The sequence below is a fragment of the Pseudorca crassidens genome, chromosome 2, assembly GCF_039906515.1.
Source record: "Pseudorca crassidens isolate mPseCra1 chromosome 2, mPseCra1.hap1, whole genome shotgun sequence".
In the NCBI taxonomy this organism is placed as follows: domain Eukaryota; kingdom Metazoa; phylum Chordata; class Mammalia; order Artiodactyla; family Delphinidae; genus Pseudorca; species Pseudorca crassidens.
This window is the reverse complement of record NC_090297.1, coordinates 185,064,438-185,090,004: the sequence shown is the minus strand read 5'-3', so window position 1 is coordinate 185,090,004 and position 25,567 is coordinate 185,064,438. Positions and strand designations below refer to the sequence as shown.

At 43.4% G+C, this 25,567-nt stretch overlaps 1 protein-coding gene and 1 long non-coding RNA gene across 22 annotated transcripts in view; one reads left to right on the top strand and one right to left on the bottom strand.

Moving 5' to 3' along the window:
* The window catches only part of PPP1R12B (protein phosphatase 1 regulatory subunit 12B), a 208,429-nt gene that overhangs the window by 165,107 nt on the left and 17,755 nt on the right, over positions 1-25,567 (bottom strand). The window contains exon 1 of one of the 21 annotated variants that reach the window (XM_067729931.1): positions 436-465. The exons of the other annotated variants lie outside the window; for them this stretch is intronic. Within the exon in view, the coding sequence (XP_067586032.1) occupies positions 436-450 (15 nt within the window). The 5' untranslated portion in view covers positions 451-465. Of the gene's footprint in view, positions 1-435; positions 466-25,567 lie in introns of those variants that run through there. 21 annotated transcript variants of the gene reach the window in all.
* On the top strand, positions 10,505-14,225 carry LOC137212302 (uncharacterized). The gene is made up of 3 exons (XR_010937436.1): positions 10,505-10,772; positions 11,161-11,506; positions 13,198-14,225. It is a non-coding gene; the product is annotated as an uncharacterized lncRNA (long non-coding RNA).

Genomic DNA, 25,567 nt, shown 5'->3' with positions numbered 1-25,567 from the left:
CCTGGTACTAACAAAAGTCACAGCAGCGGGTCACCCTTCTTTGCCAGATGAAAGCTGGTCAAAAAATTAATTATACCACTTCTTAAGATACAGCTGCATTTAACAGAAGGTTTTAGAAGGTTTTTCGATCAATTTTCAGCCCAAAGAGCAACTGCCCTGGAAGAGCTGACCAAGTGCTTGCGTTAGGCACGCTGCTGCAGGTGCTCTGGCCGAGGACTGGAGCTGACACTCGGGGGGGGGGGCAGTGAGTGAGCGGACTCACTCATTCATGGTGAGCCCACTGTGGACACAGCGTGTCTGAGCTCAAAGTCCCCTTGCTCCAGCAGGGCAGCCTCACCGTGTGACAAGAATTCAGACGAACAGATTCAAGGTGATAAAGAAGTCAGTACATCTGGAAATCTCAACCATCAGCAGATCAGCACGAGAAGGCTTTACCTTACTGTAGTTCATACCGCCTGACCCAGTGCTTGAGTCAAACCTTCCATTCCGCCCGTGATACAGTGTAACCACTACTGAAGTGAGAATCATATCAGCAGTCTGCTCCGACAGGCAGGTGACCCAGCCACTGTCAGCTCTGTGTGAGACTCACAGCCCCACTGGCATGGACAGTTTGGCTCCCAGATGGTGAGAACTATATTTGATTATGTACTCAGTGGTCAGGCAGGCTCTGGACACAGATCTGAGGCCTTTCAGGAGAGAGAGCCAACACAGACATCAGAAGGAAAGAATTTTCCATGGAGTGTACACTAAGATTCTTGTTCTCGATAAACTGGCATGCTATCCCCAGACTGTAAGTGTTCATAATTTGGGACCAGAGAACACCTTCCTTCAGTTAAGAGCAAGTATTATACTGTCTAAGGGTTGGCCGTATTCAAATTTCAAAAATATGTTCATTCTGGGTTCTAATAGGACATCCTCAAAGTGCCGCAAGCCCTAACCCTTCTAATAACGTTTCCCTCAACCTTCCCCGTGCATTTAAATGAAGAAAAGCCCATTAAGTTCTCTTACAGGTATCACCTTGGCAACTTCTGTACTATAAAGGCTATATACAGCTGACCTAACTTTTGTCATCAAGGCAGGTTTTTGAAAAGTCAAGAAGAAGAAAGAAGATGAAGAAAGGGCCCAGGAAATGAAAGCTGCATCTTCTCAAAGCCCATGGTTATTCTCAAACAGAAGTTTTATAGTTCCAGTCTCCAAATCTCTATCTGTCACTCATTGATAATCTTAATATTGAGGAACAATAAATAAGGCCTAATAATTGTGGTAAATTCCAAGCATGAGTTTCTCTCAGATCAAAAGAGTATATATGGCTAAATCAGCCTGACACTTGTATAGCAATAAGAAAGCCCTTGGAGAGATTATCTTCTTACAGATTGTGCACATAAGGGCTGAGGCTTACCAAGTCATGAAATGACTCACCTTAACAGACTAGATCAACAGAGGTTCCCTGGGAAAAGTAGACTATAACAAAGCTGTAGAAGGAAGGAAGGAATGTGGCAGCTGGAACAGTCAGCATTACGACTTCGCATTCTACGGATGCAGAAACTAGCCCAGAAAAGTTAAATGAAGTACTTAAGGTCACATACTCAGTTGTGGAATCACCTAAGTTTTCTACCTACCAATTTAGAGGCACCCAAAACAGTATTCACGGGCCATGCTCAAGATACCACTTGGCCCATGGAACTTTTTTTTTTCCTGGCTGCGCTGTGTGACATGAGGGATCTTAGCTCCCCAACCAGGTATCGAACCTGTGCCCCCTGCATTGGGTGTGGGGAGTCTTCACCACTGGACCGACAAGGAAGCCCCGTGTGTGTGTGTGTGTGTGTGTGTGTGTGTGTGTGTGATGGAACATTTTTAATACCTGACACTATCTTCCTAAAAATGACGTTGCTTTAGCATATACAGGGTAAACTGACATTAGTCTAGCTCTGCAATAATTTCATATGAGGAATGTGGCCAACTGGTTGATGTGAGTTGGTCACTCCTGACTAGACTAAATGCAAAACACAAAGATCCCATTTAAAGTGCCTGGGTTACCACTCTGTTTATTAGCATGAGGCTAGATTAGAAACCTCCCTCATAGCTTGGCTACCTGTCCTAACCGCAGCCCAAGGTCCACCCTGCTGCCAGTTGGCATGTAAACTGCTGTCCCATGGAGAGCGATTTTTCTGTTTAACTCCAGATCACTCTGTGCCCATAAACAAGTATTTCACAAGCCACAAGAGTATGGTCTGAAAGCAAGGGCACGGGCAATGTTCCACGCTGTCAAGTAAGCCTCAAAAAAGGAAGGCAGGCAATTCTGGGACCTGAGCTGGGTAAGGAGTAAAAGCCACAAAGAAATTACAGGAAGGTCAGACTCTCAAAGTATAAATCAGTACAGCAAATTTTATTCCTAAAAGAAGACATTAAGCAAGAAGTGATTATTTTCCCCGCATTTTCATCCAGAGTTTTGCACAGGCAAAGCTACTAATATATTAGTCTGTGTCATGTCTTCCCATGGGCAGGGTCCTACACTGCAGAGGCAGCAGGGAACGCAATCACACAACCCTACCAGGTACAGTGCGGTAGTCTACAGTGCGGACTATGGAATTAAGACTGCCTGCAAACCCTGGGACGACCAATCAGTAGCTCTGTGTTCTCGAAACAAGTGGTCTCTGTATGCTTCCGTTCCCTCATCTGCAAAATTATCGTACCAATCACAGTACCTACATCATGGGTCACAGATGAGCTAAGGTACACAAAAGCACTTAGTGCCCAGTATATAGTTTGATGCTATGGAAGTGTTAGCTGCTACTGTGACTATTAACAGTATATTATTATTTTTGTTTAGTCTCTAAGAGCACAAGAAAGGGCAAAAATTATATACTTCATTTAAAATAAACACAAATATAGTATAAACTCTATGTAAGTTCCAATAGATGCCAACAGGCCACAGAAGTCGGGTTCTGTTAGTAAGAAAGAGAAGAAGTAAACGAGAGGTGGGACTAGAGGAAAGGAAGGACGACAAGCCAGGACTGGAAGAACAGCTCACAAGGGGGCTCCGGGCCCGCAGACCGGGTTGTACAAACGTAACAGAGTCGCTGCTGTAGAGGCCCATCAGGTCTGCTGTTAGCACAGGCAGAAAATCTGAGAAGACAGATTTAAGTTGCAGACCTGACACTGACACATCACCAAAGAACAGGTTAAGACTTTATCTTAGTGACGTGTCCCTTGAGCGTGAAGCACTTCTCATTCATTCACGTAACAAACATTTACTGAGGCCTATACTATGCCAGACATAGTGCTTAGGAAGAGAGGCAGGAATCAAAAATGAGTAAGACTTTACCATTTAGTGGTAGAAAAAGTCATTTAAATGATACATGCAAGAGGAATCATACTCTAACATAAAATAAGAGACATGTACAGTGTTAGAGCTCAGAGTACGATGTCACTAACTTTGTCTGGGGGTGACGGGGAGCACCTCCCAAATGGATATTATTCACCCGCGTCATAAAGGACGAGGCATCGCCAGCTGAAAGCGCAGGGATGAAGAGAATCAGAAGAAAGGGAACAGGACATACAAAGATCCAGAGGAGAGGAAAAAAAGTTTTTTGGAATGGTGAGAAGTTTGGCCTGTTTGTACTCAGTCGGGGGGCGGGGCATACATGAAAATCTGAACAGGGCTTCCATCTGCCAGACTGAAGAGTTTGAACTTGACCCTGCAGGCTAATGGGACATGGAAGGAGGAGAGGCTGGTAGGGGAGACTGGCAGCAATGAAGGCCCCGTATCCCCCTATAAAGACTTTAACCTTATCCTGAAGGCAGCAGGGAGGGCCTGAGGTTTTGAAGCCAGGGGGTGAGACCATCAAAACTGTCCGAGAGGGCTTCCCTGGTGGCACAGTGGTTGAGAGTCCGCCTGCCGATGCAGGGGACACAGGTTCGTGCCCTGGTCCGGGAAGATCTCACATGCCGTGGAGCAGCGGGGCCCGTGAGCCATGGCCGCTGAGCCTGCACGTCCGGAGCCTGTGCTCCGCAACGGGAGAGGCTACAACAGTGAGAGGCCCGCGTACCGCAAAAAAAGAAAAAAAAAATGTCCGAGAGTGAGAACTGCAGTGGGAACATGAAGCCTGACCCGCCGGCAGGAAAAACTCCCGACGGAGACACCTCTTGGGAACCACAACCGAGGCCAGGGAGGGTGAAGTCCTGAAGGAACGTACTGTCGGTGGAGACAGAGAAGGGATGGGTCTGAGGAGCGCTCCTGAGGCGGAAGGGACAGGGTGGCCTGTCAGAGCGCCAAAGGTGAAAAGGGGTGACACAGGCTTTTAGGAGCTTAGGACCCTGCGTGGACTGTGACACCACTGAGCCAAAACAGGGATTCTAAGCAAGTCTTAGAAGTCTTTTCTGTGCCTGATTCCCAGGCAGCGCTAATTTCTCTCAAGGCCTCAGTGACTGCCACGTGCAGCGGGTACTGCCTGCTGCCCTTCCCCTCTGACACCACCCCCAAGCGAGCTCAGGAAAACCAAGGCCAAGAAGCCTGACCTCGCAGCTTCCCCGGCCCCGCAGCTAAGCCCCAGCTGGGTCAGTGTCAGGAGTGCTGTGGCCCGGCCCTGGCAAAGCATTATTGAACAGCAGCCCACAGAGCTGGGGAGCTGAGGTTACGGATCAGATCTCAGCTGCAGCTGAAATCTCTCTAAAGTCACATGTTAGTGACAACAGCGGTGACTCTACAACCAAGAGAACACCTCCAATTTTTTCTCTAAAGTTTAAATCTCTGGGATAGGAAAGGAGTTGGTAAATTAAAAGCATTTTGTTGGGCCATGTGGCATTATAAAAAAAAGATTTTTCACATTAAAAATTACAGTTTGAGGCGTTTAGAAAACAAGAACACTTGGCCATGCTGGGGCCAGATTCCCACAAAGCGACGAGCGTTCGGAGTCGAGCAGCAGGTGCCGCCTCCGGGCAGAGCGTGAGCTCCCGACGCCCCGCCATCCCCACTGGGTTCCACCCTGCCCGCTACGTGCCCTAGCCGCTCTCCCCAGGTACTGTATCATGAAAACATTCAAACATACAGAGAAGTTCAAAGAACTTCAACTTCCTCCCAGCCTGTAGCCCACCACGAACCCTGCACTAGACTTGCTGTACCACACACCCACCCCTCACCGACTCAGACCTTTGCCACAACTCCCCGAAACCCTTCACCGTGCATATCATTAACTAGCGCTCAATGCGTGCGCACAGCCTTATTTTTCTTTTGAAGTAGATTCTGCACATGGGGAAAGCACACACCTTATGTGCTTCACTCACTGGGTCTAGACAAACGTCTGCACTTGTGAGGCCCATCGCTGTAGGTGTCTGAGCTGCATCCCTGAGGCATCTGACCCCTGACACAGAGGACTGCTTTCCAACTTGCTCTGACCTCTGCACCTTGGCCTGTGGCCAAGGAAACGCTGGCTACGAGCAGAATCATAGTTGACCTTTCTTAAGGCAGCATCTTGTTTCTGCTGGGCCTTAACAGACCAACTCTGGGTATAATCAATTTTTGTTGTTGTTGTTTTATTTATTAGAAGTATTGTATTTTTTACAATTGAAGTATAGTAGGGAGTTCCTTGGTGCTGTAGTGGTTAGGACTTAGTGCTTTCACTGTCGTAACCCAGGTTCAATCCCTGGTTGGGGGAACTGAGATTCCACAAGCTGCACAACGGGGCCTAAATAAATAAATACATAGATACATAAATAAATTGAAGTAGAGCTGATTTACACTGCTGTGTTAGTTCCCTGGTTTACAGCCAAGTGACTCAGTTATACATATATATATTTATATATATATTATTTTTCAAATTCTTTTCCATCATGGTTTATTACAGGATATTGAATATAGTTCCCTGTGGTATACAGTAGGACCTTGTTGTTTATCTATATTATATATATTTGTGCGTGTATGTTAATTCCAAACTCCTAATTTATCCTTCCCCCCCTCCCCTTTGGTAACCATAAGTTTGTCTTCTATGTCCGTGAGTCTATTTCTGTTTTGTAAATAAGTTCATCTGTATCATCTTTTTTAGATTCCACATATAAGTGGTATCATATATTTGTCTTTGGCTTACTTAGTATGACAATCTTTAGGTCCATCCATGTTGCTGCAAATGGCATTATTTCATTCTTTTTTATGGCTGAGTAATATTCTCGTGTGTGTGTGTATGTGTATACCACACCTTGTTGATGGACCTTTAGGTTGTTTCCATGTCTTGGCTATTGTAAACACTGTTGCTATGAACATTGGCATGCATGTAACTTTTTGAATTAAGAGTTTTCTCCAGATATATGCCCAGGAGTGGGACTGCTGGATCATATGGCAACTCTGTTTTTAGTTTTTTAAGGATAATCAATTTTGCTGATAATATAAATTCACTATTGGGGCTCAAAGAGAAGGTAATAGCGGTTAAGACTTTAGAAATCGAAATAACTTTTTTTTTTTTTCCTGAAAGCATCAATCTAAATAATTTAAGAAACACGGCCTATAGTCCAACTCTCAGACTGCTAAGTCCTGGAGGTAAGGCAGTGGAATGAATAGTACAAATCAATAAATAACACAAACATCCCTTGAGGTCACACACACGGAAGAGTTAGACTCCACCCTCTCTGACTAGCTTAGTGGTATTGCCAAGGTAACAAGGAGAGCTTCTGTTTTTTACTTGTTAAGAGAAGGCATTACTAAGCCCAGGAAAAGATCAGGAATAGCAAAAAGAAACCTCATGTTCCAGAGGTAGAATAATGCACAAGTGAAAACCTGAAAAATGATTAAAAATTTACTTAAGTTGAAGACATAGCCCAGCTATGCAATGGCATCCCTTTACGGAAATAAAAATGAGAATTGTCCCTGTCTCCTTTCACGGCAAGTGCTTGCTTATCTGTAATCAAACCCCAGGCTCCTGAAGCACTTGGCGGGCAGTGCACCCAGGATTAGGCAACCCTCGCCAAGGTCGGGTAGGTCAGCTGCTGCTGCAGACGTGTTGAAGGTGAAGGGCAGCGTGGGCTCTTTCAACGGTCTCCATCACCTCATTCGTGGACAGGCCGAGCCCAAGCGTGAGCACGGGCACATTCAGGACAGAGGTGGAGGGCACATTTCAGAACAGAAGGGGGGGCAGCACAAGGTACGACACAAGCAGAAGATGCAACACAAATGCCAGAGCCCAGCCCGATCTCTCCACAGCGAAGTTTCCGAGCTGTAAGAGAGCAAGCACCAAACTGTACCCTCCTCCGACCGCAGGGTTGATGGGAGGACATAAGAGATAACAAATACGAAAGTAGATGTTTAAAGAGGTTAGTACGGAAATCCAAGTACTGCTGTTAACACACGGGCTTTGTGTGATTTTATAAAACAAAATGCATTATGAGGCAGTCTGGTGCATTGATTTAGAGCAGGGGATGGCAAACCTTCTCTGTAAAGAGCCCGAGAGTATTTTAGGCTTTGCAGGCCATATAGTCTCCACAAACACTCAACTCTGCCTGCAGTGTGAAAACAGCCATGGACAATACCAATGAGGGTAGCTGTGCTCCACGAAAATTTCATGGCTACTGAAATTTAGATTCCATATAAATTTCACATCACAAAATATTGTTCTTCTTTTTCTTTTTTCAACCAATTAAAAATGCAAAATCCATTTTCAGCTTGTAGGATGTACAAATCCAGAAAGTGGGCTGGATCTGGCCTGTGGGCTCTAGTTTGCTGACACCCAATTTAGAGCATTGGCCAGAAAGCTTGAGTTCAAATGCCAGCTGTGAAATTTAATGGCTCTAAGGCCCTAGGTAAGTTCCTTCTCTCTGCCTGGGCTACCTTACCTTTAAAAGAAGAAGAACAGCAGTATTTTTCTCACAGTGTTGTTATGAGGACTACCTGACTTCATATGTGTACAGAGGTTGGAACGGGACCAGTCAATGTACCCGCTCACACATGTTGCTACCAGCTATCATACGCCGTTACCATGATGAGTCTCCAAACGTGCCACATTTCCACACACATCTGCACACGCGTTTCCTCTGCCTGGAATGTCTTCCCTGCTTAGAGCTTCTATGTGGTCTCAGTGACCTAGTCCACACATCACCTCCTCTATGAAGCCCGCCTCGCTGTCCCTCCCATCCTAGCAGACTCAGTTACCACCGCCCACGTCTCCAAGCGCCTTGCATCTTATTGTACTTATCGCTGACTGTCAACTTGCCCACCAGGCTAAACTCCTTCCAAGGAGACTGTGACTTACTCAGTGTATCCCCAGGCCTTAGAATAGCACTCTACACACAGAAAGCATTCAATACACATTTGCTTAATGGTACCAGTAACTATTTAGAATGTAACCTAACACATCAAGTTTAACTAGGATAGAAATCTGCTGGTTATAGGACAAATGTGTGACTTTAACTAAATACGAAAACAATTAACAATTTCTAATATCCTATTTTAATACAGTCCGTCATGTTAACATTCATCCCCAGGCACGTCCAGTGAGCACACAGGGTGTCCTGGCACCGCTAGCACACAGGGTGTCCTGGCACCGCTAGCCGGAAGCAGAAGTGTCAGAGTCCACACGGTGACGATCACAGTACCAGCTTTTAGTCATTCAGAGGTTCATCTCCCACCTCAATCTACACAACGTGATCTGTGTTTGGTACCAGGGGAGAGAGTGGGTTGAACAACGAACTCTGAAATGGCACCAGCGTAGCACTGCATATGGCAAGGAGCAAGAAGGAAAGGGGGAGCCCTTTTCTGATCCTACTCTTAAACTCGTAAGCAAATAGTGATCGAAAGGCGTCTCCAAGGCCACTGAGAGAGGGATGCTTTCTGAGCTCGTCAGCACCCTAAGGGAAACCCAAGCACCACCATGCCACGCCCAGCAGGCCTGGGGAATCTGCCCCTCTGCCCAGACCTCTGCCAGGCAAGCTATGTGCCGCACCAGACACAACACTGCTCTGACGGAAGCACCCTTGTCCCCGGGAATACTGGGCCGCCCAGTGCGCCTGACCGTCTCTTAAAGAAGTCAGAACTGTTTTGGAAGAACAGGTTGGTGGGGGAGGGACTTCAAAGTAACTAAATGATGAACATTTCCTGAAAGGCAATTTAATGTCATCAAAATCAGTCAAATGTTGTAACAACTATGAAAAGAGTCCAGTGAAGACCCAGATCACCATCTACCAGGTGACACTAACATGATGACACACGGAGTAGAAGACTTTCATCTTCTAAGTTGACGTCACATTTCAAAAATCCCAGCTTGTTGCTATGGAAATGACATTACAATTTGTTTGCCCTTGGTTTTTGTGTTTTTGCTTTTTCTGGTGTGTGTATGTGCGTGTCTGTGTTTATATGTATGTGTGAATGTGGTGTGTGTGTGTGTATGTGTGTCTCTGTGTCTAGGTCTGTGTGTGTGTGTGTGTGTGTGTAATGTGTATGTAGGGGGGTGTCTCTGTGTGTGTATGTGTGTATATGTATGTGTAGGTGTGGGTGTGGGTGTGATGTACCGACTTAGGATTGTCAGTTTCTCCAGAGGTCTCTTTCCTTCTTTTAGGCCATGAGATCATATCCTATGAAAATCTGCTGAATTTAAGGAACAGGAAACAACATACAGAAGATATTTCTGTTAGGACTATGCTGAATTCTTGTCATTGTCATTGTTATTACTATTATTATCCATATCATCTTCTTCAGTGCCTGGAAATGGCTATTCATGTATAGTGTCTGAACATTGCTCAATGTGGACACTCTGATGATTACTAATTCTTAACAAGGTAATTCTAGACACATCATATCAACAACTTTTTTATTCCAATAATATATTACTGTAATAAAGCTGATCAACAGGATTGGGTTTTATTGTGTTTTAGAGCCAGATTAATTTCAGTGGAATAATAAGATATAAGTAAATTATAATATAATGCCATTCATTTTACCAAAATATTCAATATTTAAATATATTCCCAGGGGTCTTCTTAACAGTCCTCTAAGGAAGGGGAAGGTTGGCAAATAATGTTAACAATGGTGACAGCAGCCAATGTTTTTTGAGGACTATTTGAAGCTGGGCATGTGGACAAGAGATGGGAAGAGAATGGAGTCAAAAGAAGACCTAGCACCAAGCTTCGAGCCATTCTAGGGTACACACCTTGAGTCTGGAGTCTTAGACCACTCAGCCATCCTGACGTGCTGGCTGAGACATTCTAGCCTCTAAAAACCATGTAGAAAAGGACACGCAAGCAAGGAAGGTGCAGCCAGAGAAGAAAAGAGAGAAACACTGATCACGGAAGCCACAGAATCAAAAGGCGTCAAGAAGGAAGGAGAGAGTGCTTGATGCTGCTGAGCATCAGGTGAAACAAAGAACAGAAATGTTGGCATCAGGCGCACCCACCGGCCTCAGATGCCCTCAGCACGGAGTGCTTCAACGCAGCAACGAGGCAGAGGTGTGACAGGAATGGAATGACGAGTGAGTGGAAAGGAAAGCACGGATAAGCCTTGGAAAATACAGCTAAGAAAGGGAGGGAAGAGACAGGGTGACAACTAGAGGCTGGGGAGAGGCTGGGCGGGGGGGCGTGTTATTGTACAATGGAAGAGGCCAGCATGGTTAATGTCATTTGGAAGGGTCAAAATAAAAGGAAAAGGTTGAAGAAAGACTGAACAGTGTTTGGTTGTGGAGAAAGGTTCTAAAACGAAGATGGAAGGATTAGATGGAAGAAACACCTTTGCCACTGCAACAGGAGGGAAGGAACAGAGAATGCTGTAGACAAAGGCAGAGTGGTTTGGAGGTGAAAAGGTAAAGAAATTCTCATCTAATTTCTCTGTTTTCTATCTTATCTGTGAAACAGCAGTAATAACCATAACAGTAATGGAAGTGGTGGTGGGAGTAATCATAATACTGTTTATCATATTAAATATTAATCTATTTAATTAATATATTTAGTCAATATATTATAAAATGTACTAGTAATTAAATATTTAATATAATGATTTGAGTTTATATAATTATATTTTATATAATGAACAGAATAGTAATTATTCTAATTAATAAATAGTAATATCAAACAATATTAACCAGTAAATTTTTTAGTACTATGGGTTAAGCACTGTCCCATACATTAATTCATTTAATCCTCCTAGAAAGCTTTTAAGGAGGATATTATTATTATTCTCATTCCTTAAAGGTTAGACAGCTTGCCCAAGGTCACAGGCTGAAAACGAAGATGACAGCATTCAAGCCCATCCGTCTGCCCCTGGGCCTCCTCACTGAACCAGCTCTCAGCCCTGTGCCCCAACAGCCCCGTGTCAAAGCTCTTTAAAGAGCTCTACTTGGGGCAGCGCTGGAGACGAAAGCCAGGTGGGAGATTCTGTGCTAGGAGGCAGAGCAGTAGGAGGCGGCATCAGCTGTGGAAGAGAGAGGACGAAGCCCAGTGGTGAGAAGGGCAGGAAAGCAGAGAGGTGTGAAATGATCTTTTCAGGGAAGGCGTGGTGAGCTGACCAGAGAAAACATAACAGCATTTCCAGACAATGGTAAGGACCTGTTTGAACTTGGTGACCATAAATGTAAAGTGGTAAAAATCTGTACTATTTTGTGATTTTTCCACCGCTTCGGTGGAACCAAAGAGAAATCAGAGACTTGGGTTCATCCAGAGTTAGGACATTACCAGATAAATTCAAACATTTCAGAGATAAAGGAGTTTAGGATTCAGGGAAAGCATTACAGAGTGCACACAGAATCTAAGCAAGATAAGGGAAGCTGACGTGAGGAGAGATGGGGGAGGAACTGGGAGTCCCAATAAGAACTGGGTTATAATGGGAGTGACTGAGTCAGCAGCTACCGTGATGGTCAAAAAGCCAGGCGCTTAGAGGAAGAGCAGTCTAGGTGAGAACCGTGTTGGGGGTGACTGGAAGTGGGTGACAGAGCAAGGCGGAGGGATAAGTCACCCAAAACGAGGAAGTTAATAAGAGGCCAGAGTGTCCGATGGTCTGACAGTAACTAGATGGAAGTTATGAGTTGTCTTTGATGAATAAGGGGTGAGAAGATGGCACAGCTCAATGGCATGCGAAATCAAAGGAGCAGAAAGTGTTTTATTGTTACAAGAGGTACTGAAAGTAATGCTCAGGAAGTGATAATGGGGAGGAACATGGCTACCAATCCTCCTCCCTGATCCTGAGTTAGGTGAGATATGAGAATAAAATCACTTGATGGGGCTTAAGTCTATGTCAGCAGTGTTCCTAACTCCCAGCCCAAGGGTCTATCCACTACCAGCTTATACTATAGCCTTTTTCTTCCAACTGATTTTTTTTAAGTAATCCAGTAACATAAGAGTATATTTTTATTGTAAGAATAAGAAAAAATGAAAACTATCTACAGTTTGGTGTATATCCTTCTAAAATGTTGTCTAAACAGTTATATACTTCTATATGGACAGATTTTTCTCTTTTAGGATTTTTTAAAGCATAAATAGGGACATATTATATGTATTTCTGTGTACTTTTCTTTCACAATATTTTTATAGACCTTCCATGTTAATACAGGTCTATGCAGGTCTACTCTTTTGTTCACAACTGCAAAAGATTGTCACGCTATGAATACATAATTTATTTAACCATTCCCCTATTTATATAAATTTAGGTTTGTTCTAATTTTTTCTCACTAAAGCAACAAATCAAAGAACATTTCTGTACAAACATCTTTCAGCACATGTGCCAATATAAGGAAAGAAAACTTGGGAGCCAAATAATTTGCATATATTTTTATAAATTCTGCCAAACTGCCTTCTGAAAAGGCTTTAACATTCACAAGACAGTGTTTTAAGAGTGCCCAGTGTCTCAACTCCATACCAGAACCCACATTTGACAGAACCAATTTTTAAATTTCTATTAAAGCTTTGACCAAAAATAATGTTTCGATTTGCATTTTTCTGATTAATAATGAAAGTGGGCAGTTTCTCATTTTTTTCAACAGCTTTACTGAAACACAATTCACATACCATACAACACACCCATTTAAAGTACATAATTCAATGGTATGCTTACTTTTCAGCGTTTTGTTTTTTTAAGTATAGTCACAGATAAGTGAATCCATCACCACGGTCAATTATAAAAAGTTTTTGTCATCTCAAAAAGAAAGTCCATAGCCTTTAGTTGTCACCCCTCTACCTCCGAGCTTCCTTCCCCTCAGCCCTAAGTAATGAATAATCTACTTTCTATCTCCATAGATTTTCCTATTCTGGGCCTTCATATGAATGGAATCATACAATACGCAGACTACTGAGCCTACGTGCCACAACTACTGAAGCCCGCATGCCTAGAGCCCGTGCTCCGCAACAAGAGAAGCCACTGCAATGAGAAGCCCGCGCATGGCAACAAAGAGTAGCCCCCACTCACCGCAACTAGAGAAAGCCCATGCACAGCAACGAAGACCCAACGCAGCTAAAAATAAAATAATTTTTTAAAAAAATCAGTTGATCATAGATAGATGGGTTTCTTTCTGAACTCTCAATTCTCCTCCATGGACCTATATGTCTATCTTTGCGCCAATATCACACTGTCCTGATTACCACTGCTCTGTAGTGAATTTTCAAATCACGAAGTGTGAGTCCTCCTACCTTCTGTTCAAGACCGTTCTGGCTATTCTGGGTCCCTGGCAATTCCGTATGGATCTTATGTCATATGTTTGTTAACCATACAAATAGCTGCCCATTTGCAGCCTTTCTTCATTTTTCTTTTGGATGGTTAAATTCTTAAAAATTGCTTGTATGAACTCAAATTCAAAAAGATACACACATCGCCATGTTCATAGCAGGACTATTCACAATAGCCAAGACATGGAAACAATCTAAATGTCCATCAACAGATGAATGGATAAAGAAGATGTGGTACATATATACAATGGAATATTACTCAGCCATAAAAAAAGAACAAAATGATGCCATTTGTAGCAACATGGATGGACCCAGAGATTATCATACTAAGTGAAGTAAGTCAGAAAGAGAAAGACAAATACCATATGGTATCACTAATCTGTGGAATCTGAAATATGACACAAATGAACCTATCTACGAAACAGAAACAGACTCACAGACACAGAGAACTTGTGGTTGCCAAGGAGGAGGGGGTTGGGGGAGGGATGGAATAGGAGACTGGGGTTAGCAAATGTAAGCTATTATATACAGAATGGATAAACAACAAGGTACTACTGCATACCACAGGGAACTTACTATATTAAATATACTATGATAAACCATAATGGAAAAGAAAAGAATATATACATATATGTATAACTGAATCACTTTGCTATACAGCAGAAATTAACACAACATTGTTAATCAACTATACATCAATTTAATTAAACAAATAAATTTTAAAAATAAAAAAATTGCTTGTATGAAGAATTCATTTCTCTTGATATTAATCCTTTAATCATAAACCTTTTTCCTAATCTGTCATCTGTCTTTCAAATTTTTTTATGATGTCTTTTGTCATATGGAAGTTCTGAGTTTCATTTTGCTCAGGAAGCCCTTTCTCTCCCACCCCTTCTTTCCTAGTTATAAAAATATTCACCTGTATTTCCTTCTTAAAAACAATTTTATATATATGCACGTGTGCGTGTGCACACACACACACACACACACACGGTTCTTTGATTCTTTGGAAGTTATTTTTGTGGATGGTGAGAATTAGGGGCTCTAATTTTTCCCCCCAAGTAAAGAACCAACTGTCCCAACACCATTGATAAATCAGTCCATTTTTGTCCTATTAATTTGAAATGCCACCTTTATCAAAATTAAATTCCCATTTGTACTTAAGTCTGTTTCTGGAATCTCTATTTCTTTCACTGATCTATAATATTTATTCCCGTATCAGTACTATAGGATTTCAATTACTTTACTATAGGTACTATGTTTCGGCATCTGGTAGGGCAAGACCCACCTCATTGGGCTTTGGGGAATTTTCCTGGCTATTTCTGAAGACATTCTGATTGACTCTTCCAGATAAACTTCAGAATTATCTTGCCAAATTTTCATGGAAATTTTGATTACGACATGCCAAAGTCTTTATTTAATTAAGAATTAAGCAGAAAGAAACCTTTATCTTTTTGAGACCAAGTTTCACCTTTCTTGCTCTGAACATTTTTTAAAAACTCAATGAGACAGCCTACATAAATAGTACTAGCCCACCCTACTTCCCAGAGCACCAGCTAATTTTACTTGTTAATGTGCCACACTGACATGGTTAACAGTTCTTAAGGCTGAAAGGCAATTCAAGGTCTTAAAGTAATTTAAAGTATCTGTTTTCAAAGGCTATGGTGAAGGCCAAGAGCAAAGTCATTTTTCCAGGTTAGCCGAGAGGGCAGTGGAAAGACCAGAGCAAATGCCAAAAAGCTTCTGACAGAAAATTGACAACTGCGTGCAAACACAAACATCATCAGCTCCACTTTCTCAGTCAACAGACTGTTTGAACTGGCCTTGAATGTCTCCTAAAACATTCTTCTCCCTGGACTCCTATGTCGCTTCTTTATGCCTTTTCATTTAAAAAAAAAAAAAAAAAGGATGCCATGAAAAGTTGTGTAATTCCATTCTTCTAATTGCAGTTTCGAAAAGGCCTTAGGCAAAGATATGCCTAGATATGTTCTCGTGAAAATGGCCCTCTTGAACAGTATATTATAAAAAACAAATGGCAGTAAGATAAATATATCACCCTTAAAAAACAAACAAAAAACCAAAAAAGTGTCAAGGTGTTTGATACAACAGCACTTAAGCCAATTCTTAATTATTCAGTGCCTTAAGTTTGCCAACAAAGAGAGTCAACGGAACATACTAAATACACAGGAACCCATTAAAGTATTCATTTATAGGTACATTTCTGAAATCAGTCATGAATAATACTGTAAATAACAGGTCTTAAGACACTCATAGATCTCATAGCCACAGAGTTCTCCCTATTGCAAAACTCCCCCTCCCCCTATTGCTACAGTCCCTTCCTCCCTTGCAAAAATCATTTTGAATAGTCTCTCCTTACTTAAAAAAAAAAAAAAAAAAAAAGCAGCTCTTGGAATAATCATTTAAACCATCACAATACTAACCAGAGGAAAAAGTGGCAATTATTATGATTGAAATAGAAAATACATTTAAAGGATCCAAGGGTTTTTTCCCCAGATGTTCAGTCAGAATTAAAAAACAAAAACACCTAGTGCAACGTATAAAACTTCTTCCACTAAGAAGCCACAGGGAACAAAGAGCTGCTACTGCATGAAATACCTGCTGAGGGAGCACGGCCGCGGGAGAAGATGTACAGGGTTGAGATGAGATGCAAACGGAGCTGCGCAAACATGAATTGTTGAGACCCGGTTGTCTGGTGCGAAGCTAGGAAGGTTTTCTGCAACAGACGTGTCCAGTCCCCTCTTGATTTCCATAAAGCTTATGTGAAGTTAGTCACGCACAAGCCCCAAACATCAAGCAATATGCTACCTGGGCTTTGATATTTTACAACTAATCACTAAGAATTCTATGCAGCACTGCTGGCATTGTCTGAGAACACCAAGTAATCGATTTGGGAACCATAACAGTCTTGGCCTGAGAAGTCAATGATATAGAGAACCTGACAACAGCTGGTGCAGATGAGAATGTGGAGCAACAGAGACTTTCAAAGGCAGCTGGGAGCAGTGTAAATTGGTGCAGCCAATAACCCGGAACAGTGCTATCCAGTGAAGGTGCACAAACATCTGATCTTTCACATAAATCCCAGAAAAATCTGTACACACAGAACTGTGTACAAGAAAGTTCACGTAGCATTATGAGTTTTTAAACTGTTTTTACAACTTCACTGAGATGTAATTCACAGACCATAAAATCCACCTGCTTAAAGCTTACAATTCAGTGCTTTTTAGTATATTCACAGAGCTGTGCAACATCCCCATTTACTTCTCAACATTTCATCACCCCAAAAAGAAACCCCACATCCTCAGTAGTCACCATTCCTCTCTCTCTCCAGCCCCCGGCAAATACTAATCTACCTTCTGTTTCTGGATTTGCCTGTTCTGGACAGTTCACACAAATGGAATCAATACATGGCCTTTTGCATCTGGTTTCCTGGTCTTAACATAATGTTTTCATGATTCATCCACATGTACCACATATCAGGATTTCATTACTTTTTACGGCCAAATAATACTCCATTGTGTAAATACACCATACTTTGTGTATCCATTCATCAGTGATGGACATTTGACTTGGTTCACTTTTCGGCTATTATGGATAATGCCACTATGAACATTCATGTACAAGTTTTTATTTGGACATGTGTTTTTAATTACCTTGGATATATGCCTAGGAGCAGAACTGCTGGGTCATATCGTCACTCTACGTTTAACACTTTGAGAACTACCAGACTTTTTTTCAAGTGGCTGTACCATTTTACAATCCCACCAGCAAAGCATGCGGCTTCAGTTTCTTCTTAACCTCACCAATATTTGTTATTGGCCACCTTTTTCATTAAAACCATCCAAGTGGGTGTGAAGTAATATCTCTGTGGGGTTGTTTTTTTTTTTTTTGATGTGGACCATTTTTAAAGTCTTTGTTGAATTTGCTACAATATTGCTTCTGTTTTATGTTTTGGTTTTTTGGCCATGAGGCATGTGGGATCTTAGCTCCCAGGCCAATTTGTTACAATATTGCTTCTGTTTTATGTTTTGGTTTTTTGGCCACGAGGCATGTGGGATCTTAATGTCCCTGACCAGGGATCCAACCCACACCCCCTGCATTGGAAGGCAAAGTCTTAACCACTGGACCGCCAGGGAAGTCCCTATCTCTGTGGTTTTTGATTTGCATTTCAACATTATGTTTAATAGCAAAACAAAACAAAAAACACACATTATTTTGAAAACAACTTACATGTCCATCAACAAGAAAAGTAAATAAATTTTAGTATAATCATATGCTGGTCTACCATGTGACTATCAACGTGAAGATGAATTAACTAGTGCTATGTGAATCAACACAGACGAATCTTACAAATGTAGTATCAAAACTGCAAAAGCACGTAGCAAAAGGATGTGTAGAATATGATGCCATTTATATAACTTAAAAAATATGTAAAACAATATTATAAATTATTTGGGGATACATTTATATGAGGTAAAAATATAAAGACATATTTAACTATATCGTTAATAGTTTATTTCTTAAGCTGGTTGGTGGCTACGTGGGTATTTGTTATATTATTTTCTCTAATGTTTGAAAGAGTTTATTAAAAATAGTAAGTTGGGTTTCCCTGGTGGCGCAGTGGTTGAGAATCTGCCTGCCTAATGCAGGGGACATGGTTTCGAACCCTGGTCTGGGAGGATCCCACATGCCGCAGAGCAACTAGGCCCGTGAGCCACAACTACTGAGCCTGCGCGTCTGGAGCCTGTGCTCCGCAACAAGAGAGGCCGCGATAGTGAGAGTCCCGCGCACTGTGATGAAAGAGTGGCCCCCGCTTGCCACAACCGGAGAATGTCCTCGCACAGAAACGAAGACCCAACACAGCAAAAAATAAATTAATTAATTAATAAACTCCTACCCCCAACATCTTAAAAAAAAGTCTGGCTATTACATCTGGCCCTTCTGCATGCTTTACAATGCTAGCAAATATACAACCAAAGTTAAAGCTCAGGATACAATTGAACATAGATGATATCTCCTAAGACTTCTCAGTTTAATGAGAAAGAATCTTAAAAAGCAACAGGGCGGGCTTCCCTGGTGGCGCAGTGGTTGAGAGTCTGCCTGCCGATGCAGGGGACATGGGTTCGTGCCCCGGTCCGGGAGGATCCCACATGCCGCGGAGCGGCTGGGCCCGTGAGCCAGCCTGCGTGTCCGGAACCTGTGCTCTGCAACGGGAGAGGCCACTGCTGGATAGCTCTCCAAAAAAAAAAAGAAAGAAAGAAACAATCTATGTATACATCAATAAAAGATAGCATCTATGAGTAAGATAAAAAACAGGGCTAGTCATTAGTAAAGCAACTAATTGCTTTACAAATTCTAATGCTATCAGTGCAATCCAATTACCCTAAGTGACCATGTGAGACCCTGATAAAAGTGAAACAGTGACTTTCAAAGACTAAATAATAGATACTTCAGGCCTTAGGCCTTCAAGTGTTAGAACAGAGCAAATGTGACTCAAATATGAAGAATTCATATTCAAAAGGAATACACATAATCATTTCTTTGGAGAAGTAAGAGGTCTTAAAAGGGATGCATTCAAGTTCAGGGAAATAATCAGGACAGGAGAAATCTTGGAATAAGTCAGTAACCACGCAGGCTACAGCAAAGCAGAGAGAATGCCTCTACTGACACCATGAAGAGAAGACCAGGAAGGACAGAACCAAGGGACAGGGAGGGTTTGAGAGCATAAAGCTTCAGCGCCCTGCTGTCAGGGGAAGAAGTGGGTGTATCCACTCTCCAGGTGGATAGAAACAAGTACAGTAATCCAAAATTCCATTATGTTCACAGAAACTATTTGAAACACATTTTCCTCCTTATTTACAGGTCACATCAAAACCGCTTGATACATCTCTCCACTGGGGCCACAGCAGCCCTAGGCTGGAAACACTAGGTAAGTAATGAAACTACTTCGCCCCCACCTGACCTTCCACCTACCACAGTGTGACTCTGAAAACGACTTGACAGACAGCCTGCAAAGCTCGAAGGCTCTGTGTCTCCAAATCTTGATTGTTTGGTAGTTGAGCAGAATATACAATAATTAAATTTATGCATTTGGATGCTGACTTAGAGTCGAGTCAGAAGCTAATTTTTTTTTCCCATCGTTTAAAGCGAAGCATCTTGGGAAATCCCTGGCAGTCCAGTAGTGAAGACATGGCGCGTGCACTGCGGTGGCCCAGGTTCAATCCTTGGTCGGGGAACTAAGATCTGCCAAGCCACGCAGCCAATAAATATATTAATTAATTGATTAATTAAAAATGAAACATCTTGGGACTTCCCTTGTGGCGCAGTGGTTAAGAATCCGCCTGACAATGCAGGGGAAACAGGTTCGATCCCTGCTCCGGGAAGATCCCACATGCCGCGGAGCAACTAAGCCCGTGCGCCACAACTACTGAGCCCACGCTCTACAGCCCGCGAGCCACAGCTACTGAGCCCGAGTGCCACAACTACTGAAGTCCATGCGCCTAGAGCCCATGCTCCGCAACAAGAGAGGCCACCGCGATGAGAGGCCTGCACACCGCAACGAAGAGTAGCCCCTGCTTGCCGCCACTAGAGAAAGCCCCACGCGCAGCAACGAAGACCCAATGCAGCCAAAAATAAATAAATAAAAAATAAATTTTTTAAAAAATGAAACATCTTATATTTTTATTTACCTTTTTTTGGGGGGGCTGTGTCGGGTCTTAGTTGGGGGGCGTGAGGGATCTTTCGTTGCGGCATGCAGGTTTAGTTGCCCCGCGGCACGTGGGATCTTAGTTCCCCAACCGGGATTGAACCCGCGTCCCCTGCATTGAAAAGACGGATTCTTGGGCTTCCCTGGTGGCGCAGTGGTTGGGAGTCCGCCTGCCGATGCAGGGGACACGGGTTCGTGCCCCGGTCCGGGAGGATCCCACATGCCGCAGAGAGGCTGGGCCCGTGAGCCATGGCCGCTGAGCCTGCCTGTCCGGAGCCTGTGCTCCGCAACAGGAGAGGCCACGGCAGTGAGAGGCCCACGTACTGCAAAAAAAAAAAAAAAAAGACGGATTCTTAACCGCTGTACCACCAGGGAAGTCCCGAAACATCTTTTATTTTAGCAGTAACAAATAAGATCTGAGAAAGCCACAATCCAGGCAATAAGTAATCGTTGGCATTCATGCCTAATTAAATTGTGTTAAGATGGGGCTAAACAGATGCAAAATAGGAATGTTCTGGAGGCACTACCAGAAACTATTAAAAGCAGGATAAGGTAGACATGGGCCTCCTCATCTTTGGCCAACAACAGTAACCATGAAAATGCAACATCCAGTCAAGGCTTCCAATCAAGATGTGGTCAGGCTTCCAAGCACACGACCCCCAGGGGGTCTGGGAGGGAGGTGGCATTCCATCACCCGGCTCTTCGTGAGTGAGACCCCACAGGAAAGGATGGGACACTTCCCTCTGGTGAAGGTGTTCAGAGAAAGTAGGTAAGATGTTCTCACTCCAGCTAAACTTTTCTCCCATGATTTAGTTGCTTCCCCAAGTATCCCGTCAGAAAAACATTATGATTTCTAAGACTGCGGAGTCCCTCTGCCTTCACATCAGCTTAACAATCTATTCCAAATAGCTGAGAAGGTCCTACAACTTTTTTGAAAATTCAGTTTAGAAAACTGGGGTCTAACTTTATCTAACCTACAGCTAGCTGGACTTTACATCCTTAGGGAATAAGGAAAAATACAGACCTGAGGCCCTGTAGTGACCAAGGACTTGGGGGATAGTGATACTTACATACTAGTCTTATCTCCTCTGAGAGATGGAGATAACTGACCAGAACATAATAGGAAGAAGACTCAATTCTAAACCTCATCAGAGGGACCTCCCTGGCGGTCTAATGGTTAGGTCTCGGTGCTTTCACTGCCGGGGCCGGTTTGACCCCTGGGTCAGGGAACTAAGATCCTGCAAGCCACACAGCACAGCAAAACAAAACAAAACAAAAACCACATCAGAAAATCAAGTTTTTTAGGATTTTGACTTTTCTGTTTTTCTATTTTAGATGCAAATGCACATCCAAGTTCTCTGCAGCACATGATGTTCCTTGTTACCAAGAATCGTGCCCGACAAGCAATAAATGCTCAATAAACATGCATCTAAGTAAATGCCTAGATGAATGAACGACTGAACAACCCCTCTCTCCTTCTTCAGCTTCCGCAATGTACTAACTGGCGCCCGGCTGCCCCTCTGACAGCTCTTTCTCTTCCTTTCCTCAATATGCAAATTCCCCAAGGGTAGCCCCGGGTCTTCTGCTCTCCCCGACACTGAGCGAGCCCATCTTCTTCCAGAACCTTCCCAGGCACTGATTCATTTTTTTCAAGCAGTGTGCTGGGCACTAAGGAGAAAGGATGGTTGAGACGCGCTCTGCGGGCAGGGGCTCGTGGCCTAGCACGAGACAAGGCAAGGATGAATCTGTGGGAGACACTGTCACATGCGGCTGCTAAACCACATCAAGAGCAAGATGCTATGAGAGCAAGAAGGAAGGACACATTCCGACAGGGTTGATGTCACAGAGGAAGTGACATCTGAGCGGAGCCCTGAAGGATTAGGAGGGTTTTACAGGTGTAGAAGGGCAGGGGGGCAACTAGGCAGAGAGAAAAGTGCGAGCAAAAGTTCAGGAGGAGTGGGCGGGCGGGCGGGCAACGGCGAGGGATAACCCTGCAGGTCTGTGAGTGTGGCTGGGGAGCAGAGGGAGAGAAACTGGTGAGACAGGCTGGAAACAGTTTAGATGCCACGTTGTTAGCCTTCTTACCTGCGTTCCAAGGGTTTCAAAACGCAAAGCTGCATCAGAATTGCCTGCGATGCATGGTAAAAATATAGATTACTGGGCTGTGCCCCAGAGCTACCGAATTGGAATTTCCAAAGGTAGGGCCCAGGCATCCGTATTCTAATGAACACTATGGTATATAGTTAGATTTAGCAACCACTGATAATGTTTTAAATTAAAGTTGCATTATTAGATTGGTATTTTAAAGATAACTCTGAAGGTACTACTAAAATGGACTGCGAATGTGCGAAATTAGAAAAAGGCAGACCTACAGCACACTACAGTAATGATGCACTCATTTATTCCACAAACACTCACTCAGAAAACATGCGCCTACAGCTCACAGGAGAGAGGACAGCCTGAACAGGGTCCCAACAGTGTGAACGGAGACATTTAAAAGACAGAACTGGCAAGTCCTGATGATTCAGCAGATCACAGGGGAAGGCGGAGAGAGAGCAAATCCCAGTTTCCGTCAGTGACTCCCAATATGGATAAGCACAAAATAAAGGGTCCCTGGGTCCTACCCCAGACCTACCGAGTGAAGGGCTTTGGAGGGTTGCGCTCAGGAGTTTCTGTCTTCAACACGTGCCCCTGATGATTCTCGTGCGCTCAGTCAGGCAGCAACGTGGGACAGACAACTGGGAACCGATGTCTTAGATGATAATTTCCTCCCCCGAGGACAAGACAGGAGGAACAAGTTTGTGACTGGCATGAAAACAGTTTTGCTCTGGAAATACCAAGACTAAGATAAACCTGAGTAACACATCTAGATCATGATGTCTAGTGGACAGTTAGAAATATAAATCTGGAGTCCAGAAAAAAGATCAACTAGACAGAGGTCAGGGTTGGACAGATCTGGACACCATTCGTGCATAAGCTACGGATGAGGCCCTGGGAGAGCGGGTAAGGTTACAAATGGAGAAATGATGGATGGAAAAGTGGCTGAGAATGGACATCTGGGAACAGAGTGGGCAGTGGAGGGTTAGAGTAAAGGAAGTGCAGGAGGCTGGTTCAGGAGGTTAGAGAAGGGCTGGGAAAGCAATGCTTCAGAAGCCAAAGGACAAGAGTTTTTTCACTGATAAAAGGAATCATGTGGACAAAATATTATAAAATGGTCCAAAAGGAAAGAAACTAAGAAGAATGATAAGGTGAGGCCTTTAGGAAGTCTGTGGTAACCTTTAAGAAAGCAGTCTCAGTAGAATGGCAGGAATTAAACTAGAAGAGCAGTTATACACCACTTCTTAAAGAGAATTTGAGGACAAAGGAAAAAAAGATGAATCAGTGGCTTGAAAAAGAGAGAAAGTTCTTTTGGAGGCCATTTTTATTTTTAAGAATGGAGACAACTTGAGGTGTTTTAAAGAAAAGAAGGAGACAGGAAGGGAGAGGCGCGTGGGGCACACGAGAAGAGACGGTGGACCGAGTACATTCCAGATGAGGCAGGGAGGGTGGTACCAGCCTCTAAAAGGAGGCTGGAAGGAGGAATGACAACAGAGAGGGTCTGGAGGGACAGACAGGGGCACTGAACATGTCTTTGTTGTTGTTGTTGAGTAAATGATAATTATGTCACCATTCTTATTAGGAAAGAAAGTGAAGATGTGGCTGGAGCACGAAAATGAGACGCGGCGTCCCTGGGGATGATGAAAACGCTGGCAGGTGGTAACGAAGGCCCAGAGGAAGGCCTTTCACTTCGTTTACCCGATACATATATAAGCACTCTTGGTGGCAGGCAGCGTTCTGAGCACTTCACATACATTAACTCAATTACTCCTCGTAACAGCTCCATGAGTTTGAAAGGCTCATCATCCTCATTCTACCTACGGAGAAACAGGCACAAAGGCTTTAGGGGACTTGCCTAAGCTCGAAAGTGGCAGGACCAGGACTGAAATCCGCACGGTCTGGCCCCAGAGTCCCGCTCTTGACTACTCTGCTGCTTCTTCAATACAACACCCACATGTCTGTAATGCAGCCAAGAGGAAATGGGATCAACTTCATCTTGCGCTCTGAGGAGCTTAGGAAAGCGGGGCCAGGAGGAGGCAGCGTAAGTGCTGTGAAGAGCGCACACTACAGGAAGTTGGGGTCACTTATGAAAGGGTGGCTGTGATAACAGTGGACTTCCCACCAGTCCAGCGGTTCCGACTTCAAAATACACCTCAGCCCCTAAACTCCTCTCCGAATTCCAAGTGTTCAATGCACCTTAGTGGTCTGGCATCTCACAATCCTCCCTCAAGCTGTAAACGCCTGAAGCTAAGCTCTGCTTCTGCCCCGCATCAGCTTCCTCGTGCCTTCCCCGTGTCTGTCACAGCACAGTGTAGAGAAAAAGCTGCACCAGAGGGGACTTCCTCACCATTTCCCCCAGCACCTAGTTCAGTATCTGGCACACAATGGATGCTTAATAAATATTTGTTGAATTTCAGTTTATTCTCCCAATCTTAAAATTGTCTCCGACTTTGGCTTCACCTGCTTTCTACATCCAGTAAGTCTCAACATCCTGTGTTTTGCCTACATGCCTACTCATACCTTACTGTTCTCTTAACCCCTTTTCACTATTGCTGTAGAAGCTATTCTAATAAGCTACTGTGCATCTTAATTTTTGCTTCTCCATTCTCAATCCAATACAATCTTACCGAATTAATCATTTAAAATACTATCCTTCTCACATTGATCTTCTGCTCTAAAATATTCAGTCTCTTTATTCAAAAAGCAGTAATGAGATGCCCAACCTGCCAGAAACTGTGCCCTTTCCAATTGAAAGTAACCCCTATTTCCTCAGAACACCCCCACTAATGGTCTATTCATTCCAGTCACCCCATCTTAAACAGCTAGTCATTATTTTCTCATGCAATAATGCCTCATCTCACCCAAAGGCATACAAGTTCTTGAGGGAGGAGGACGTTTCTTTCACTCTTTCCCCTACTGGACGTGCAGCACGTGCGGGGCACAGAGCAGCAGCGCCCAGCATTCAGAAAGAGAACAGACACATCGTCCTTGATGGATTCTGGTTTGGTCCGTTATCCTATTTTATTATTTAATCTTTATATTATATTGAAAAAACTTTAATGATTCTTTCCATATTACTCTACTACATACAACAACTTCCAGGGTAATTTTTATGTCAAATAA